The sequence below is a fragment of the Lolium rigidum genome, chromosome 7 (genome assembly GCF_022539505.1).
Source record: "Lolium rigidum isolate FL_2022 chromosome 7, APGP_CSIRO_Lrig_0.1, whole genome shotgun sequence".
Lineage (NCBI taxonomy): Eukaryota > Viridiplantae > Streptophyta > Magnoliopsida > Poales > Poaceae > Lolium > Lolium rigidum.
In genome coordinates this window covers 353,188,688-353,208,863 of record NC_061514.1, presented here as the reverse complement: position 1 = coordinate 353,208,863, position 20,176 = coordinate 353,188,688, and the positions used below count along the sequence as shown (strand labels likewise).

The window sequence follows — 20,176 nt, the reverse complement described above, 5'->3', positions numbered from 1 at the left end:
GGGCCTTGCTTCCCATCCTAGGGCCCACGCACGTGCCAAATATGGCCTCGTTCCGACAAACTATGTGGTGAAACGGGCCGTTTCCTACTCATTTCCCCTAAAAGCCATAGAACTCCGGACGAGATAGCCCCGTTCGTGAAGGGTTCTCCAAGATAATTGCCGTATCCCGGTTCCGTCTTTTGCAGTGGTTTCTAGGACACATAAAATGACGCCACGCGGCTCCGCTCGATTTTTTGGCTCCGTTTGCTTTGCCAACCGCGCAAAACGGGGCCGCCGGGACATGCGGTATGGCCGTACGGGCGCGCGGTTGCACCCGTCCGCCAACGCGCGAAACGGAAAACATTTAGCACATAAAATGACGCGTCCTAGACCTAAAACCATTTTTCCCTCCATTTATTGAGCGAAGGAAAATGTCGCCCCGCTTCAAATCCGGTCGGTTTCCGGCGGATTCGGCGGGGCACCGCAGAAGCGGGTGGGATTCCCGCGATGGCTTCCGCGCGCATATGGCATGTGATAGGTGGTGCGTAGGAGGTATCCTACCGCTGCGCGGAGGTCCCGCGCGATGCTCGAAATGCGCACCATGTAGCCGCTTCACAAAAAAGCCCTTCCGGCACCCCGAAAATGGAAAAACCGTCGCCCGTGGTTCGGATTGGAAATCCGCGACCGGGGCCTTGCTTCCCATCCTAGGGCCCACGCACGTGCCAAATATGGCCTCGTTCCGACAAACTATGTGGTGAAACGGGCCGTTTCCTACTCATTTCCCCTAAAAGCCATAGAACTCCGGACGAGATAGCCCTGTTCGTGAAGGGTTCTCCAAGATAATTGCCGTATCCCAGCTTCCGTCTTTTGCAAGTGGTTACTAGGACACATAAAATGACGCCACGCGGCTCCGCTCGATTTTTTGGCTCCGTTTGCTTTGCCAACTGCGCAAAACGGGGCCGCCGGGACATGCGGTATGGCCGTACGGGGCGCGCGCGTGCACCCGTCCGCCAACGCGCGAAACGGAAAACATTTAGCACATAAAATGACATGTCCTAGACCTAAAAAAAATTTCCCTCCATTTATTGAGCGAAGGAAAGTGTCGCCCAGTTCAAATCCGGTCAGTTTTCCAACGGATTCGGCGGGGCACCGCAGGAAGCGGGTGGGATTCCCAGATGGCTTCCGCGCGCATATGGCATGTGATAGGTGGTGCGTAGGAGGTATCCTACCGCTGCGCGGAGGTCCCGCGCGATGCCGAAATGCGCACCATGTAGCCGCTTCACAAAAAAGCCCTTCCGGCACCCCGAAAATGGAAAAACCGTCGCCCGTGGTTCGGATTGGAAATCCGCGACCGGGGCCTTGCTTCCCATCCTAGGGCCCATGCACGTGACAAATATGGCCTCGTTCAGACAAACTATGTGGTGAAACGGGCCGTTTCCTACTCATTTCCCCTAAAAGCCATAGAACTCCGGACGAGATAGCCCTGTTCGTGAAGGGTTCTCCAAGATAATTGCCGTATCCCAGTTCCGTCTTTTGCAGTGGTTTCTAGGACACATAAAATGACGCCACGCGGCTCCGCTCGATTTTTTGGCTCCGTTTGCTTTGCCAACTGCGCAAAACGGGGCCGCCGGGACATGCGGTATGGCCGTACCGGGCGCGCGGTTGTACCCGTCCGCCAACGCGCGAAACGGAAAACATTTAGCACATAAAATGACGCATCCTAGACCTAAAACCATTTTCCCTCCATTTATTGAGCGAAGGAAAGTGTCGCCCCAGTTCAAATCCGGTCAGTTTCCAGCGGATTCGGCGGGGCACCGCAGGAAGCGGGTGGGATTCCCAGATGGCTTCCGCGCGCATATGGCATGTGATAGGTGGTGCGTAGGAGGTATCCTACCGCTGCGCGGAGGTCCCGCGCGATACTGAAATGCGCACCATGTAGCTGCTTCACAAAAAAAAGCCCTTCCGGCACCCCGAAAATGGAAAAACCGTCGCCCGTGGTTCGGATTGGAAATCCGCGACCGGGGCCTTGCTTCCCATCCTAGGGCCCACGCACGTGCCAAATATGGCCTCGTTCCGACAAACTATGTGGTGAAACGGGCCGTTTCCTACTCATTTCCCCTAAAAGCCATAGAACTCCGGACGAGATAGCCCCGTTCGTGAAGGGTTCTCCAAGATAATTGCCGTATCCCGGTTCCGTCTTTTGCAAGTGGTTTCTAGGACACATAAAATGACACCACGCGGCTCCGCTCGATTTTTTGGCTCCGTTTGCTTTGCCAACTGCGCAAAACGGGGCCGCCGGGACATGCGGTATGGCCGCACGGGCGCGCGGTTGCACCCGTACGCCAACGCGCGAAACGGAAAACATTTAGCACATAAAATGACGCGTCCTAGACCTAAAACCATTTTTCCCTCCATTTATTGAGCGAAGGAAAGTGTCGCCCCGAGCTCAAATCCGGTCAGTTTCCAGCGGATTCGGCGGGGCACCGCAGAAGCGGGTGGGATTCCCAGATGGCTTCCGCGCGCATATGGCATGTGATAGGTGGTGCGTAGGAGGTATCCTACCGCTGCGCGGAGGTCCCGCGCGATACTGAAATGCGCACCATGTAGCTGCTTCACAAAAAAAAGCCCTTTCGGCACCCCAAAAATGGAAAAACCGTCGCCCGTGGTTCGGATTGGAAATCCGCGACCGGGGCCTTGCTTCCCATCCTAGGGCCCACGCACGTGCCAAATATGGCCTCGTTCCGACAAACTATGTGGTGAAACGGGCCGTTTCCTACTCATTTCCCCTAAAAGCCATAGAACTCCGGACGAGATAGCCCCGTTCGTGAAGGGTTCTCCAAGATAATTGCCGTATCCCAGTTCCGTCTTTTGCGAGTGGTTTCTAGGACACATAAAATGACGCCACGCGGCTCCGCTCGATTTTTTGGCTCCGTTTGCTTTGCCAACTCGCGCAAAACGGGGCCGCCGGGACATGCGGTATGGCCGTACCGGGCGCGCGGTTGCACCCGTCCGCCAACGCGCGAAACGGAAAACATTTAGCACATAAAATGACGCGTCCTAGACCTAAAACCATTTTTCCCTCCATTTATTGAGTTAAGGAAAGTGTCGCCTGATACGTCTCCAACGTATCTATAATTTCCGATGTTCCATGCTTGTTTTATGACAATACCAACATGTTTTGTTCACACTTTATATCATTTTCATGCATTTTCCGGAACTAACCTATTAACAAGATGCCACAATGCGCGTTCCTCGTTTTCTGCTGTTTTTGGTTCCGGAAAGGCTGTTCGGGCAATATTCTCGGAATTGGACGAAATCAACGCCAAACCTCCTATTTTTCCCGAAGCGTCCGTAACACCGAAGAAGAGTCGGAGAGGGGCCGGGGGCCACCACACCACATGGCGGCGCGGGCCAGGCCTAGGCCGCGCCGGCCTAGGGTGTGGCGCCCCTGAGTGCCCCCTCGCGCCGCCTCTTCGCCTATAAAAGCCCTTTCGACCTAAAAACGCAGCACCAATTGACGAAACTCCGGAAAGACTCCGTGGGCGCCGCCGCCATCGCGAAACTCCAATTTGGGGGACAGAACTCTGTTCCGGCACCCCGCCGGACGGGGAATTGCCCCCGGAGCCATCTCCACCGCCGTCTTCACCGCCATCTTCACCGCCATCGCTGCCTCCATGATGAGGAGGGAGTAATCCACCTCCGAGGCTGAGGGCTCCGCCGTAGCTATGTGGTTCATCTCTCTCCCATGTACCTCAATACAATAATCTCATGAGCTGCTTTACATGATTGAGATTCATATGAGTTTGTATCACAATTTATCTATGTGCTACTCTAGCAAAGTTATTAAAGTAGTTCTACTCCTCCCGCACGTGTGTAAAGGTGACAGTGTGTGCACCGTGTTAGTACTTGGTTTATGCTATGATCATGATCTCTTGTAGATTGCGAAGTTAACTATTGCTATGATAATATTGATGTGATCTATTCCTCCTACATATGCATGAAGGTGACAGTGTGCATGCTATGTTAGTACTTGGTTTAGTCTCGTTGATCTATCTTACACTATAAGGTTACTTAAATATGAGCATTATTGTGGAGCTTGTTAACTCCGGCATTGAGGGTTCGTGTAATCCTACGCAATGTGTTCATCATCCAACAAAAGTGTAGAGTATGCATTTATCTATTCTGTTATGTGATCAATGTTGAGAGTGTCCACTAGTGAAAGTGTAATCCCTAGGCCTTGTTCCTAAATACCGCTGCGTTACTACTGCTTGTTTACTGTTTTACTGCGTTACTACTGCTGCAATACTACCACCATCAACTACACGCCAGCAAGCTATTTTCTGGCACCGTTGCTACCGCTCATATATATTCATACCACCTGTATTTCACTATCTCTTCGCCGAACTAGTGCACCTATTTGGTGTGTTGGGGACACAAGAGACTTCTTGCTTTGTGGTTGCAGGGTTGCATGAGAGGGATATCTTTGACCTCTTCCTCCCCGAGTTCGATAAACCTTGGGTGATCCACTTAAGGGAAAACTTGCCGCTGTTCTACAAACCTCTCGCTCTTGGAGGCCCAACACCGTCTACGGGAAAGGAGGGGGAACGTAGACATCAAACACTTTTCCGGCGCCGTTGTCGGGGAGGAAAGGTAAAAGGCACTCATACTCCGGTTCCGGGTAAAGTACTTTTCCGGCGCCATTGTGTTTGTGCTCGAAGCTATTTCCTTTAGATCCTGCAATTGCATCTTTTTGTTTCTTGTTTACACTAGTAAGGCATAATGGATAACATCTCGTGAGCTTTTTATTCTATTTCCTGAGTCAAGACATGAATGGTTTAATGCGAAAATTAAAAAACCTATGGAATCTTATTTGCATGCTAGTAGCAATGATATTAGTATGAACGCTTTGAACACCATTGTTGCTAATGATATGGAAAATTCTAAGCTTGGGGAAGCTGGCTTTGATGAGCAAGATATTTTTAGTCCACCAAGCATTGAGGAGAAAATTTACTTTGATGATACTCTACCTCCTATTTATGATGATTATAATGATAGTAGTCTTTTGGTACCACCTGTTATGGAGGATAAATTTGATTATGATTACAATATACCTCCTATATATGATAGCTACTTTGTTGAATTTGCTCCCACTACAACTAATAAAATTGATTATGCTTTTGTTGGGAGTAGTAATAATTTTATGCATGAGACTCATGATAAAAATGCTTTATGTGATGGTTATATTGTTGAGTTTGCTCATGATACTACTGAAAGTTATTATGAGAGAGGAAAATATGGTTGTAGAAATTTTCATGTTACTAAAACACCTCTCTATGTGCTGAAATTTTTGAAGCTATACTTGTTTTATCTTCCTATGCTTGTTACTTTGCTCTTCATGAACTTGTTTATTTACAAGATTCCTATGCATAGGAAGTGGGTTAGGCTTAAATGTGTTTTTAATTTGCTTCTTGATGCTCTCTTTTGCTTCAAATACTATTTCTTGCGAGTGCATCATTAAAACTGCTGAGCCCATCTTAATGGCTATAAAGAAAAGAACTTCTTGGGAGATAACCCATGTGTTATTTTGCTACAGTACTTTGTTTTATATTTGTGTCTTGGAAGTTGTTTACTACTGTAGCAACCTCTCCTTATCTTAGTTTTGTGTTTTGTTGTGCCAAGTAAAGCCGTTGATAGAAAAGTAAGTACTAGATTTGGATTACTGCGCAGTTCCAGATTTCTTTGCTGTCACGAATCTGGGTCCACCTCCCTGTAGGTAGCTCAGAAAATTAAGCCAATTTACGTGCATGATCCTCAGATATGTACGCAACTTTCATTCAATTTGAGCATTTTCATTTGAGCAAGTCTGGTGCCATTTTAAAATTCGTCAATACGAACTGTTCTGTTTTGACAGATTCTGCCTTTTATTTCGCATTGCCTCTTTTGCTATGTTGGATGAATTTCTTTGATCCACTAATGTCCAGTAGCATTATGCAATGTCCAGAAGTGTTAAGAATGATTGTATCACCTCTGAATATGTTAATTTTTATTGTGCACTAACCCTCTAATGAGTTGTTTCGAGTTTGGTGTGGAGGAAGTTTTCAAGGGTCAAGAAAGGAGGATGATATACTATGATCAAGAAGAGTGAAAGCTCTAAGCTTGGGGATGCCCCGGTGGTTCATCCCTGCATATTTCAAGAAGACTCAAGCATCTAAGCTTGGGGATGCCCAAGGCATCCCCTTCTTCATCGACAAATTATCGTGTTCCTTCTCTTGAAACTATATTTTTATTCGGTCACATCTTATGTGCTTTACTTGGAGCGTCTCGTATGCTTTTGTTTTTGTTTGTGTTTGAATAAATGCTTGTGTGGGAGAGAGACACGCTCCGCTGGTTCGTATGAACACATGTGTTCTTAGCTCATAATATTCATGGCGAAGGTTGAAACTGCTTCGTTAAATTATTATATGGTTGGAATTGGAAAATGCTACATGTAGAAATTGGTGTGATGTCTTGAATAATGTGATACTTGGCAATTGTTGTGCTCTTGTTTAAGCTCTTGCATCATATACCTTGCACCCATTAGTGAGGAAATAGATAGAGCTTGTTAAAATTTGGGTTTGCATGAGTGGTTTCTCTAGAGTCTAGATATTTTCTAGTAAGATGTTTGAACAACAAGGAAGACGATGTATAGTTTTATAATGCTTGTAATATGTCTTTTATGTGAGTTTTGCTGTACTAGTTCGTGCTTGTGTTTGCTTCAAACAACCTTGCTAGCCTAAACCTTGTATCGAGAGGGAATACTTCTCATGCATCCAAATCCTTGAGCCAAACAACACTATGCCATTTGTGTCCACCATACCTACCTACTACATGGTATTTTCCGCCATTCCAAAGTAAATTGCTTGAGTGCTACCTTTAAAATTCCATCATTCACCTTTGCAATATATAGCTCATGGGACAAATAGCTTAAAAACTATTGTGGTATTGAATATGTAATTATGCACTTTATCTCTTATTAAGTTGCTTGTTGTGCGATAACCATGTTCACCGGGGACGCCATCAACTATTCATTGTTGAATTTCATGTGAGTTGCTATGCATGTCCGTCTTGTCTCGAAGTAAGAGAGATCTACCACCCTATGGTTAAGCATGCATATTGTTAGAGAAGAACATTGGGCCGCTAACTAAAGCCATGATCCATGGTGGAAGTTTCAGCTTTGGACATATATCCTCAATCTCATATGAGAAAATTATTAATTGTTGTTACATGCTTATGCATAAAAGAGGAGTCCATTATCTGTTGTCTATGTTGTCCCGGTATGGATGTCTAAGTTGAGAATAATCAATAGCGAGAAATCCAATGCGAGCTTTCTCCTTAGACCTTTGTACGAAGCGGCATAGAGGTACCCCTTTGTGACACTTGGTTAAAACATGTGCATTGTGATGATCCGGTAGTCCAAGCTAATTAGGACAAGGTGCGGGCACTATTAGTATACTATGCATGAGGCTTGCAACTTGTAAGATATAATTTACATGATACATATGCTTTATTACTACCGTTGACAAAATTGTTTCATGTTTTCAAAATAAAAGCTCTAGCACAAATATAGCAATCGATGCTTTCCTCTTTGAAGGACCATTCTTTTACTTTTATTGTTGAGTCAGCTCACCTATCTTTCTCCACCTCAAGAAGCAAACATTTGTGTGAACTGTGCATTGATTCTTATATACTTGCTTATTGCATTTGTTATATTGCTTTGCATTGACAACTATCCATGAGATATACATGTTACAAGTTGAAAGCAACCGCTGAAACTTAATCTTCCATTGTGTTGCTTCAATGTCTCTACTATGAATTTATTGCTTTATGAGTAACTCTTATGCAAGACTTATTGATGCTTGTCTCGAAAGTACTATTCATGAAAAGTCTTTGCTATATGATTCACTTGTTTACTCATTGCATTTACATTGTTTCGAATCGCTGCATTCATCTCATATGCTTTACAATGGTATGATTAAGATTATGTTGGTAGCATGTCACCTCAGAAATTATCTTTTATCGTTTACCTACTCGAGGACGAGTAGGAACTAAGCTTGGGGATGCCGATACGTCTCCAACGTATCTATAATTTCCGATGTTCCATGCTTGTTTTATGACAATACCAACATGTTTTGTTCACACTTTATATCATTTTCATGCATTTTCCGAACTAACCTATTAACAAGATGCCACAGTGCCAGCTCTCGTTTTCTCGCTGTTTTTGGTTCCGTAAAGGCTGTTCGGGCAATATTCTCGGAATTGGACGAAATCAACGCCAAACCTCCTATTTTTCCCGGAAGCGTCCGTAACACCGAAGAAGAGCTCTGAGAGGGGCCGTGGGGCCACCACACCACATGGCGGCGCGGGCCGTGCCTAGGCCGCGCCGGCCTAGGGTGTGGCGCCCCGTGTGCCCCCTCGCGCCTCCTCTTCGCCTATAAAAGCCCTTTCGACCTAAAAACGCAGCACCAATTGACGAAACTCCGTAAAGACTCCGTGGGCGCCGCCGCCATCGCGAAACTCCAATTCGGGGGACAGAACTCTCGTTCCGGCACCTCGCCGGACGGGGAATTGCCCCCGGAGCCATCTCCACCGCCGTCTTCACCGCCATCTTCACCGCCATCGCTGCCTCCATGATGAGGAGGGAGTAATCCACCTCCGAGGCTGAGGGCTCCGCTCGTAGCTATGTGGTTCATCTCTCTCCCATGTACCTCAATACAATAATCTCATGAGCTGCTTTACATGATTGAGATTCATATGAGTTTGTATCACAATTTATCTATGTGCTACTCTAGCAAAGTTATTAAAGTAGTTCTACTCCTCCTGCACGTGTGTAAAGGTGACAGTGTGTGCACCGTGTTAGTACTTGGTTTATGCTATGATCATGATCTCTTGTAGATTGCGAAGTTAACTATTGCTATGATAATATTGATGTGATCTATTCCTCCTACATATGCATGAAGGTGACAAGTGTGCATGCTATGTTAGTACTTGGTTTAGTCTCGTTGATCTATCTTACACTATAAGGTTACTTAAATATGAGCATTATTGTGGAGCTTGTTAACTCCGGCATTGAGGGTTCGTGTAATCCTACGCAATGTGTTCATCATCCAACAAAAGTGTAGAGTATGCATTTATCTATTCTGTTATGTGATCAATGTTGAGAGTGTCCACTAGTGAAAGTGTAATCCCTAGGCCTTGTTCCTAAATACCGCTGCGTTACTACGCTTGTTTCATCGTTTTATCGCGTTACTACTGCTGCAATACTACCACCATCAACTACACGCCCGCAAGCTATTTTCTCGGCACCGTTGCTACCGCTCATATATATTCATACCACCTGTATTTCACTATCTCTTCGCCGAACTAGTGCACCTATTTGGTGTGTTGGGGACACAAGAGACTTCTTGCTTTGTGGTTGCAGGGTTGCATGAGAGGGATATCTTTGACCTCTTCCTCCCTGAGTTCGATAAACCTTGGGTGATCCACTTAAGGGAAAACTTGCTGCTGTTCTACAAACCTCTGCTCTTGGAGGCCCAACACTGTCTACAGGAAAGGAGGGGGAACGTAGACATCATCGCCCCAGTTCAAATCCGGTCAGTTTCCAGCGGATTCGGCGGGGCACCGCAGGAAGCGGGTGGGATTCCCAGATGGCTTCCGCGCGCATATGGCATGTGATAGGTGGTGCGTAGGAGGTATCCTACCGCTGCGCGGAGGTCCCGCGCGATACTGAAATGCGCACCATGTAGCTGCTTCACGAAAAAAAGCCCTTCCGGCACCCCTAGGGCGGGGACCCCGCAGATCTACCCCTATAGCTTTCTCCGTGTGACGGTGTAACAATGGATTTTTTTATTTGCTTTGGTTTGTTTAGGACATATGTACATGGGAAACCATAGGTTGGGCTTACTTTACCATAAAATAGGCTCCATTTTAGCCGTACTCGAGAGTTTGCACATACAGATCCTGGATTTTCACCAAGTGCTGGCCCATGTCTCGCGAAAATCGTCAACGCCGGGTACATGCAAGGTTAGCCAAACCCTACATCACACTTGTGCACATATGCTAGGGACATATGCAAGTTTTTAAGCGGTTCCGACGCTCCGCTGATCCGTATCTTCGGAAACCCTAGGGCGGGGACCCCGCAGATCTACCCCTATAGCTTTCTCCGTGTGACGGTGTAACAATGGATTTTTTTATTTGCTTTGGTTTGTTTAGGACATATGTACATGGGAAACCATAGGTTGGGCTTACTTTACCATAAAATAGGCTTCATTTTAGCCGTACGAGGAGTTTGCACATACGGATCCCGGATTTTCACCAAGTGCTCGGCCCATGTCTGCGAAAATCGTCAACGCCGGGTACATGCAAGGTTAGCCAAACCCTACATCACACTTGTGCATATATGCTAGGGACATATGCAAGTTTTTAAGCGGTTCCGACGCTCCGCTGATCTCGTATCTTCGGAAACCCTAGGGCGGGGACCCCGCAGATCTACCCCTATAGCTTTCTCCGTGTGACGGTGTAACAATGGATTTTTTTATTTGCTTTGGTTTGTTTAGGACATATGTACATGGGAAACCATAGGTTGGGCTTACTTTACCATAAAATAGGCTCCATTTTAGCCGTACCGGGAGTTTGCACATACGGATCCCGGATTTTCACCAAGTGCTGGCCCATGTCTGCGAAAATCGTCAACGCCGGGTACATGCAAGGTTAGCCAAACCCTACATCACACTTGTGCACATATGCTAGGGACATATGCAAGTTTTTAAGCGGTTCCGACGCTCCGCTGATCCGTATCTTCGGAAACCCTAGGGCGGGGACCCCGCAGATCTACCCCTATAGCTTTCTCCGTGTGACGGTGTAACAATGGATTTTTTATTTGCTTTGGTTTGTTTAGGACATATGTACATGGGAAACCATAGGTTGGGCTTACTTTACCATAAAATAGGCTCCATTTTAGCCGTACCGGGAGTTTGCACATACGGATCCCGGATTTTCACCAAGTGCTGGCCCATGTCTCGCGAAAATCGTCAACGCCGGGTACATGCAAGGTTAGCCAAACCCTACATCACACTTGTGCACATATGCTAGGGACATATGCAAGTTTTTAAGCGGTTCCGACGCTCCGCTGATCCGTATCTTCGGAAACCCTAGGGCGGGGACCCCGCAGATCTACCCCTATAGCTTTCTCCGTGTGACGGTGTAACAATGGATTTTTTTATTTGCTTTGGTTTGTTTAGGACATATGTACATGGGAAACCATAGGTTGGGCTTACTTTACCATAAAATAGGCTCCATTTTAGCCGTACCAGGAGTTTGCACATACGGATCCCGGATTTTCACCAAGTGCTGGCCCATGTCTCGCGAAAATCGTCAACGCCGGGTACATGCAAGGTTAGCCAAACCCTACATCACACTTGTGCACATATGCTAGGGACATATGCAAGTTTTTAAGCGGTTCCGACGCTCCGCTGATCCGTATCTTCGGAAACCCTAGGGCGGGGACCCCGCAGATCTACCCCTATAGCTTTCTCCGTGTGACGGTGTAACAATGGATTTTTTTATTTGCTTTGGTTTGTTTAGGACATATGTACATGGGAAACCATAGGTTGGGCTTACTTTACCATAAAATAGGCTCCATTTTAGCCGTACCAGGAGTTTGCACATACGGATCCCGGATTTTCACCAAGTGCTGGCCCATGTCCGCGAAAATCGTCAACGCCGGGTACATGCAAGGTTAGCCAAACCCTACATCACACTTGTGCACATATGCTAGGGACATATGCAAGTTTTTAAGCGGTTCCGACGCTCCGCTGATCTGTATCTTCGGAAACCCTAGGGCGGGGACCCCGCAGATCTACCCCTATAGCTTTCTCCGTGTGACGGTGTAACAATGGATTTTTTTATTTGCTTTGGTTTGTTTAGGACATATGTACATGGGAAACCATAGGTTGGGCTTACTTTACCATAAAATAGGCTCCATTTTAGCCGTACCGGAGTTTGCACATACGGATCCCGGATTTTCACCAAGTGCTTGGCCCATGTCTGCGAAAATCGTCAACGCCGGGTACATGCAAGGTTAGCCAAACCCTACATCACACTTGTGCACATATGCTAGGGACATATGCAAGTTTTTAAGCGGTTCCGACGCTCCGCTGATCTGTATCTTCGGAAACCCTAGGGCGGGGACCCCGCAGATCTACCCCTATAGCTTTCTCCATGTGACGGTGTAACAATGGATTTTTTTATTTGCTTTGGTTTGTTTAGGACATATGTACATGGGAAACCATAGGTTGGGCTTACTTTACCATAAAATAGGCTCCATTTTAGCCGTGCCGGGAGTTTGCACATACGGATCCCGGATTTTCACCAAGTGCTGGCCCATGTCCGCGAAAATCGTCAACGCCGGGTACATGCAAGGTTAGCCAAACCCTACATCACACTTGTGCACATATGCTAGGGACATATGCAAGTTTTTAAGCGGTTCCGACGCTCCGCTGATCCGTATCTTCGGAAACCCTAGGGCGGGGACCCCGCAGATCTACCCCTATAGCTTTCTCCGTGTGACGGTGTAACAATGGATTTTTTTATTTGCTTTGGTTTGTTTAGGACATATGTACATGGGAAACCATAGGTTGGGCTTACTTTACCATAAAATAGGCTCCATTTTAGCCGTACCAGGAGTTTGCACATACGGATCCCGGATTTTCACCAAGTGCTGGCCCATGTCCGCGAAAATCGTCAACGCCGGGTACATGCAAGGTTAGCCAAACCCTACATCACACTTGTGCACATATGCTAGGGACATATGCAAGTTTTTAAGCGGTTCCGACGCTCCGCTGATCTGTATCTTCGGAAACCCTAGGGCGGGGACCCCGCAGATCTACCCCTATAGCTTTCTCCGTGTGACGGTGTAACAATGGATTTTTTTATTTGCTTTGGTTTGTTTAGGACATATGTACATGGGAAACCATAGGTTGGGCTTACCAGGAGTTTCCACATACAGATCCTGGATTTTACCCCTATAGTCTATAATCTGCCCGAGTTTTGGGACCATTCCCACCCTCCGATGCTCGATTTCGACGACACACAATAATGATACACTTAAGAACTTGAGACCCACACACGTTACAAAGCACTTAAATAACTAGACCCACACACAAACCAAAACACTTAAAGAACTAGACCACACACAAACCAAAGCACTTAAAGAACTACACCCACACACGAAGCAAAGCACTTAAAAACTACACTACTAACACACAAACCAAAACACTTAAAAAACTAAACCCACACACGAACAAAGCACTTAACACTGGGTCGACACATGACCCGTTAGACACATGGACTCGACACACACACATACTAATCAGTTCTCGAAATCTTCGTCCTCGCTAGGGGTGTCCTCTGAAGCGGTACTTGAGAGGTACGAAAACCACCGTTCATCATTTTCCCCCCATGTCGACGCCTCTCCTTTGGCGTACTCCGCGTCATATTCGGCCCTCCTCTGCCGCTTTCCCGCCCTCCTCTCTCTCCCTGTACGCCCGCTTCTCCTTCCGGAATGCGCGCGTGGCCGCGACGTCTCCGGGATGGTCTGCGCGCCATTGTGCCATGAACTGCTCGTCCGCCTCGGTGGTATCAATCCACCGCTGGCCATCTCTGAACCGCTGCGCTTCACCCTCTGAGCGAAGTAGCGGCTCAGTAGAGAGACTCTCGGCTTCCGTCAGAGACCTGACCTCCGGGAAGTTCAATTCGTGGCGCGACCGGCCAAACCTCCAAGCCGCAACGTCGTATGCGCGGGCAGCAGCCTCCTTCGTGTAGAAGGTGCCGAGCCACACACGCACACCACCGGCGGAGATTTCGGACGCGAAATGGCCCGCAGCCCGCTGGCGAACGCCGATGAAGCCCGTGTTGCTACGGCGACGAGGAGCCATCTCGACGGCAGCTGAGCTCAGAGGATTCTGTGGTGTTTTTTGGATGAGAGAGTTGATGAGGAGAGAAATGTTGTTGGTGATGTTAGTGTTGAGAAGACATGGCTATATATAGGACGACGAGGGCTGAAACGGCGGGAATAATTGGCGGGAGAGAATGGGCGCGAGAAGAATGGCGGGAGGGAAGGAGGGGGGAAAAATGGCGGGAACCTGTGCCGACGGCCTGGCCGTCGGCCTACATAGGAAGTGGCGCGAAAAAATGGCGCGAATAAGGGCGGGAAGAAGGAAAATTTGGCGGGGAAGCTGTGCCGACGGCCTGGCCGTCGGCCCACATCACGCCGTTTGCCACCTGCTGACGCCGTTGTCGGTGGCTGTCTGTGGCCCCACCATATGACCATGTGCCGACGGCTAGGCTACGTGCCGTCGGCACAGACAGTGTTTGTGCCGACGGCCAAAGTGTGCCGACGGCGGCCGTCGGTTCTGGTGGTGCTGTGCCGACGGCCAGGCTGTACCGACGGCTACTTTGCTGGGCTGACGGCGAGCGAGGCTGTGCCGACGGCGGCCGTCGGCACAGATTCTGGCCGTCGGCACGTCGGCGGGTTCCCGTAGTGTGCATGATCTTCGTTTACAAAATTGTGTTTTAATTGACGTTGTCGAATATACTTTTCTTGTGCTGGGACATAAATGAGAAAAAAATAAAAGGTTTAACGAGATCTTTCCTGAAACAAATAGAAAGTAGGACATATGTATATGTTCTAGCAATCTTGAATGATTCATGTTTGATGGCTAAAAGTAGTAGTCCGTGCAAGTGTCTGTCCTAAACTTCCCATCAGGAAGACAAGAAGTGACATCTCAACAAGACAGAAACATGTAAAGCATCGATAATTCAAGCTAGCTAGCTAGGGGGTGCCGGTCGAATGACAGAACCATGCACGTAAATTTGTTCCAAAATGAAGGAAAAATTGTTAACCTTAAGACGAAAAGCAAACCAAAGGGCAGAGAACTTACTGAAACAAATTATCAAGATCATAAGAATGCCAAGAACTTGTGGCGAATGATGATCAAAAAAAAAAATCGAAGAAGTCTAAGAGCTAAAACTACGATCACACCTTCCTCATCGATCACCTCCAACATACGTACGTACGTTACGTAGCCATTAATGTCTGTCGCCTCCTAGCTACGCTTAGGCTGCTTCAAAACCCTACATGCGTGCGCCATTGATTTGAGGCCACACGAGAGCTACCATCCAATCTTTGCATGCGCATTGGTGAGCTTTGCTCGATCGATGATCTCGATCATGGCCTCCACGCGCTTGCCCACACGAGGGGCTGCTCCTTCCACGCAAGGAACACGCCAGCTCCGGCCGGCGAGTCATCCGTGCCGGCCTCGCGCATCGACCAGCCCTCCCGGTACCGGCGAAGAAGTGACCGCACGTCGTCGGCTACGTCATCGCTGAATGGCACCGGTGAGAACCCGGCCGACCGAAGGCGCCGCGCCCATGCCACCGCTGTCTCCCGCCGCTCCATGGACTCCGACGCTGGGCACGAAACCAGGTCGACAATGGCACGCCCTGCTGCCCTCTCCAATGCCAGCCTCTCGTTACTTGTCTTGGGGAAGCTCTCCTCTAGCGAATCCATGTAAGCCGAGAAGAACCGTAGGCCCTCGCCGAACACCTTCAAGAACGCTTCCTCCGTGTTGCGGCCGCCTTCGTCGGACGATGCCTCGGGGTCGGCTGCAACCAGGTCTGCCTCCTCCTCGACGACGGTGACGATCCGTGGTCCGAGGCGGCGGAGGGACGCGGCGAACGCGCCGCGCCTGCGGGCGCCACCCGGCACCACGCCGCGCAGCGAGTTCATGCAGTTGACGGCGATCCCGGTGGTGGCGCCACCCTCGGTCAGGTCGAGCGCGTCGAGGTCGAGCTCCGCGAGGTCGCCAGAGTGGTGCACGGCGCGGAAACGGAAGGGGACACCCATCAGCCGCGCGAACTTCTCCATGCGCTGCCCGATCTCCCGCATGACGCGCTGGACGGCGGACGTCGGCGCGGACGGAGCGGCCGACACGACGGTGGTGATCGACAGGTGCGGCGTGTCATCGGGGGAGCGCGTGGCGAGCGCCTCGAGCAGCGTCGGCCACTGCGTGCAGAAGGTGTTACTGAGGTCGAGGATGTGAAACCTCTGCGGCTCCGACGACGCCGCCGCGGCCTCCAGGAAGGACTCCAGTATGGCTCCGTTGGCGGCCACGTGCCCGAACGACGACCACGGGCTGAGCTCCTGGAACCGCAGGGCCGTGCGGCGGGTGGAATCGAAGGAGGTGTTCCGGTCGGTGGCCGCCGCGAGCGTGCGCAGCGTCCGGGGACCGGACGCCGTGAGGCGCGCGAAGAGGCCCTGCAGGAAGTAGGACGCCAGCTTCTGCTCCACGTCCCCGTACGGCGAGGCCAGCTCGTTGAGCATCCACATCAGCTGCTGCACGCGCTGGCTCTCGCGCGTCGCCACCGCGCGCGCGCACTCCAGGAGCAGCTGGCTGGCCCACCTCCCGCCGCCTCCTCCACCCACCGCCGCGGACGACGCTGTGCCCCCGCCGCCGGGCGAGGACGCCGGGGACGAGAAGTCGAGGTTGAGGTCCGGCGGGAAAGACAGGTCGGCCGCCTCGAACAGCGCGTGCCCCGCTCCGGCCGCCGTGGACGAGGTAGACAGCGGGGGCGTGGGCGCCGTCGGTGTGGCGGACGAGGTCGGCGGCTGCACCGCCCCACCGTGCGAGTGGAAGTGCCGGGACGAAGACGACGACGAGAAGTCCTCATCCATGTAAAGGTGGTGGTGGTGGTGCTCGGCGTTGCCGCCGCATTCTTCTTGGTACGGCTCCAGGTAGTACGACTGCTGCGGCTGCTGCTGCTGGCTATAGTAGTACTGCCCACCGCCGCCGCCGCCGCCGCTGCTGCTGTTGCTGTGGTGGTGGTGGTGGTGGTAGTTGTAGGAGGCGTTGGTCTGGTGCGACGACGACCTGGAGCCGCCGCTGGAGGTGGTGCTCCTGGAGTTGTACGACGCCGACTGCTGCGGCTGCTGCTGCTCGGAGGCTTGGAGGCTAACCAACCTAAACAGCGTATCCATGGAAGCTACGGCGAGGAGGCAACATGAGGGTTAGCTCACGGCAGCACCCCGAGAGGGATTTTAATGGCCGGCGAGCAGCATGCGCTAGCTAGCTGTGTAGAGTACGTACGTACAAGGCGAGAGCTATGGCTAGCCTATGCGCCTACGGGAATTGTGAGTGGGTTAATCAACGTACGTGGTGTATTCTTTTGAGTGTGGGGGAAAGCTGGAGCTGCACTTGTATCTTTTGCGGCGAGATCGATGGTGTTTTGCCTCGCTTTCAGCCGGATCGATGTGGAGAGACGATATACCCTACTTGCTCTCCAACTCCAACTCGTTCGATCTCATTATTGGGGAGATTCTTCGAGTTAATCTGCTGGCCGAGGGGGGCAGCGGCCTGTGTGCTTTCAGTGGGGGTGTGGGTGCCTTTTTGCATCTGCTTTCTCTCCATCTCCATCTTACTGCCCAGTTAGCTAGCTAGAGCTTTGCCGTCGTCTTGGGTACTTTTTGTTGGCTTTTCCTAACGAACCCCTGAACGCACGCTGTCACGGTTGTCACGATGGTGACAATGTGCATACAAAAAGGATAGATAGATCGACCGTGACTTTGGGCTATATTGTCAAATGTGAACAAAACTCAACTTGATTTTTCAAACCATATTAATGCTTCGTACGATTTTTCATGGAATTTAGGAGAATTATGCAGAGTTTTTCTATGTTTGGTCATTTGATTTGTAGTGTTCAATTCATTATATGTTTTTCCTAAAGAATTATTGCACTACATTTATAGGATGTCTAACATGACACTCAAATCTCTGGGTAAAAATCATTTATTTTCCCTTATTATGGAACCAAACAAAAACCCTTAGAGCATACGAAATCTTGTAAGACTGAAATGGGCATCATAATGCAATCATCTGTTATTCTGTTTCTACATTCTTGGAATTCCAAGAATCAAAGAGGAACTAAGTTTTTACGGGCTTTGTTAACTCAGCAGCTGCATCAAGATACAATCATGAAGAGTAAATAGTCGGTCTTTACATAACAAAGATGTACATGGTCCAACAAGTTCTAACATCTGAACAAAAATTAATTCATAAAGTTCAATACAAAAATAAAGGTTGCAAGGTATTAGAGAATCATAAGACTAAACTGACATCCATGCGGGGTAAACATGTGTCTGGTCACTCTCCAAATGAATAACTCATAGGGAACCAATGCATGCATGGGTGTAAAGTAGTGGGAAGCATCTCTTTATCAAACACAGTGTCATTAAGGCATAACCAAAGAGCCCAACACAAACCATCTCAGTCATACATTATACTCAATAAAAAGTTTAAAATACTATTTTGTGAGGAGTGCAATGGTTGTTACTTCAACATCTCGACCTGCGAATCCACCTTGGCGCTTTCGATGACAAATTATGCTCCATTTATGTAGCTGATTAATTTTTTTCTTCATATCACTATACCACAGAAAATATGACCCTAAATAAAGCTGTCCTTCGCAACACATCGTTCAAAAACGAAAAGAATGATATCATATACATAAACTTCATTAGTATACCTAAAGTACTATAAAACTATATTTCCTACGTACATGACTCCTTTGTACTTGGTAAGAGAAATTGATCACTGAATTGAAAATAAACCGAGGTTGTCGGCATGAAGGTAATGGAACAACTCTTGTGAGTCTCACTTCAGTGCCTCCAAAAAACCATCAAGATGTCGCCTAGTGAGGGTGAATTTGTTTTCCATTTTAGGGATTTTCCTTGGATAAAAATATGGGGGATTAATCTAGAAGTTTCGATTTCAGACAAATTTTTGATTATGGTAAGCTCAACATGATGATCATATGATATCTCACAAGAGAAACAACATATGAGAAGATATATGACTTCAAGAAAGAAGGCTACCACAAAGAAATAGACTCAGGTATAAAGATAACGGAGACACACATAGGCAAAGGATATATCTCCATATTCACTTCCTCGTATGGAAAATAACGGACATTGTAGGGGTGTGGGTAACCATGATGGACTGCCTAATGCTACAAAAGCTCATCCTCTGCTCCGGGTGATCTCTTCTGCTCTTATGGGTAGCTTTTACTCTACCACGGAGTAGGAAAGCTCCACCACCTCTTTACAAATCCCACGAAGGGAAAATCTGAGCCCATTCACAATCTTCCACGGAGATTTCACTGCAACATAAACCTCCAAGCAAACTCGGAGGGCATCCTACAAGAGGAACAAACTCATAGTCCACTTGAAAAAGATCAAACACCGTCAGCTCAAGTCAAAGCATCAAATGCAAAGGAATAACACAAGAAATTATCAAGCCATTCTCTCTTAAATCTCACCAATAAGCAAAAAATGCTATGGAGTAATTAGGGACAAAGAACAATGGACGATGTCAACCAATGCTTCCAAGATCTAGATCCAAAAAGCTTCTCTTCATTTAGAGTGGGACTTGGTTTCCTGAAATGGAGATCTAGAACCCCTCTCTCTTTACCTAAAGAGATGAAAGAATCACCGGGGAGATCAAAAGGAAGCAAACTTTAAATAGTCAATACTTCCAAGGAAAAACATGCTCAAGAAACTTGCTTCAAGTGGGAAAAGTCCCCTTCTATTGCTCCTTGAAAGCCTACCTATTGCGGGCTTTTCTAGACCAACTTGTACCTTCTAGGTGAGTACTCAGCTTGTTGGGTACACGTCAGGCCAACTATCAGCCGGGCTACAACCGGAAGAATCCAAAGAGTAAAAAGTGGAACAAGGCAAAACCTTGAACAAGAAACATGATATGTTTTGCATAAGATATACGTTTATGATGAACTTTGGCGTGTATATTGAAGGTAAAAAGGGGAGAGTGCAAATTCTTGAAGCTTGAACTTTATACAAAGAAAGAGCGGGCCAAAACCTACAACACCAAAAATGAATTATATTTTGCATAGGAGCTTTGATTTTATGAACTTGGGCTTACTTTCAAGATAACATCAAGATCTAGATCCTTACTAGATAAAACGAGATATCAACTAGATAGGAGAATGACAAGAATGCAAAAGGATCGAGTTCCGTGTGAATGATATGATAATGCGATAAAACCCAAAGCCTCTAGTGAGGTAATCAAACCTATAATACATCCCCTCACCA

The 20,176-nt window shown here is 48.2% G+C and overlaps 1 protein-coding gene across 1 annotated transcript; it reads right to left on the bottom strand.

Annotated features, from left to right (window-relative positions):
* Window positions 1–15,241: 15,241 nt before the first annotated feature.
* On the bottom strand, window positions 15,242–17,050 carry LOC124670190 (protein SHORT-ROOT 1-like). The gene has a single exon (XM_047206702.1). It carries the CDS (start codon window positions 17,048–17,050, stop codon window positions 15,242–15,244), a length of 1,809 nt encoding a protein of 602 aa, XP_047062658.1.
* Window positions 17,051–20,176: the final 3,126 nt, after the last annotated feature.

Bases quoted from the DNA above. Each gene is read 5' to 3' on its own strand.
- LOC124670190 (XM_047206702.1), bottom strand. From the start codon at position 17,050: ATGGATACGCTGTTTAGGTTGGTTAGCCTCCAAGCCTCCGAGCAGCAG.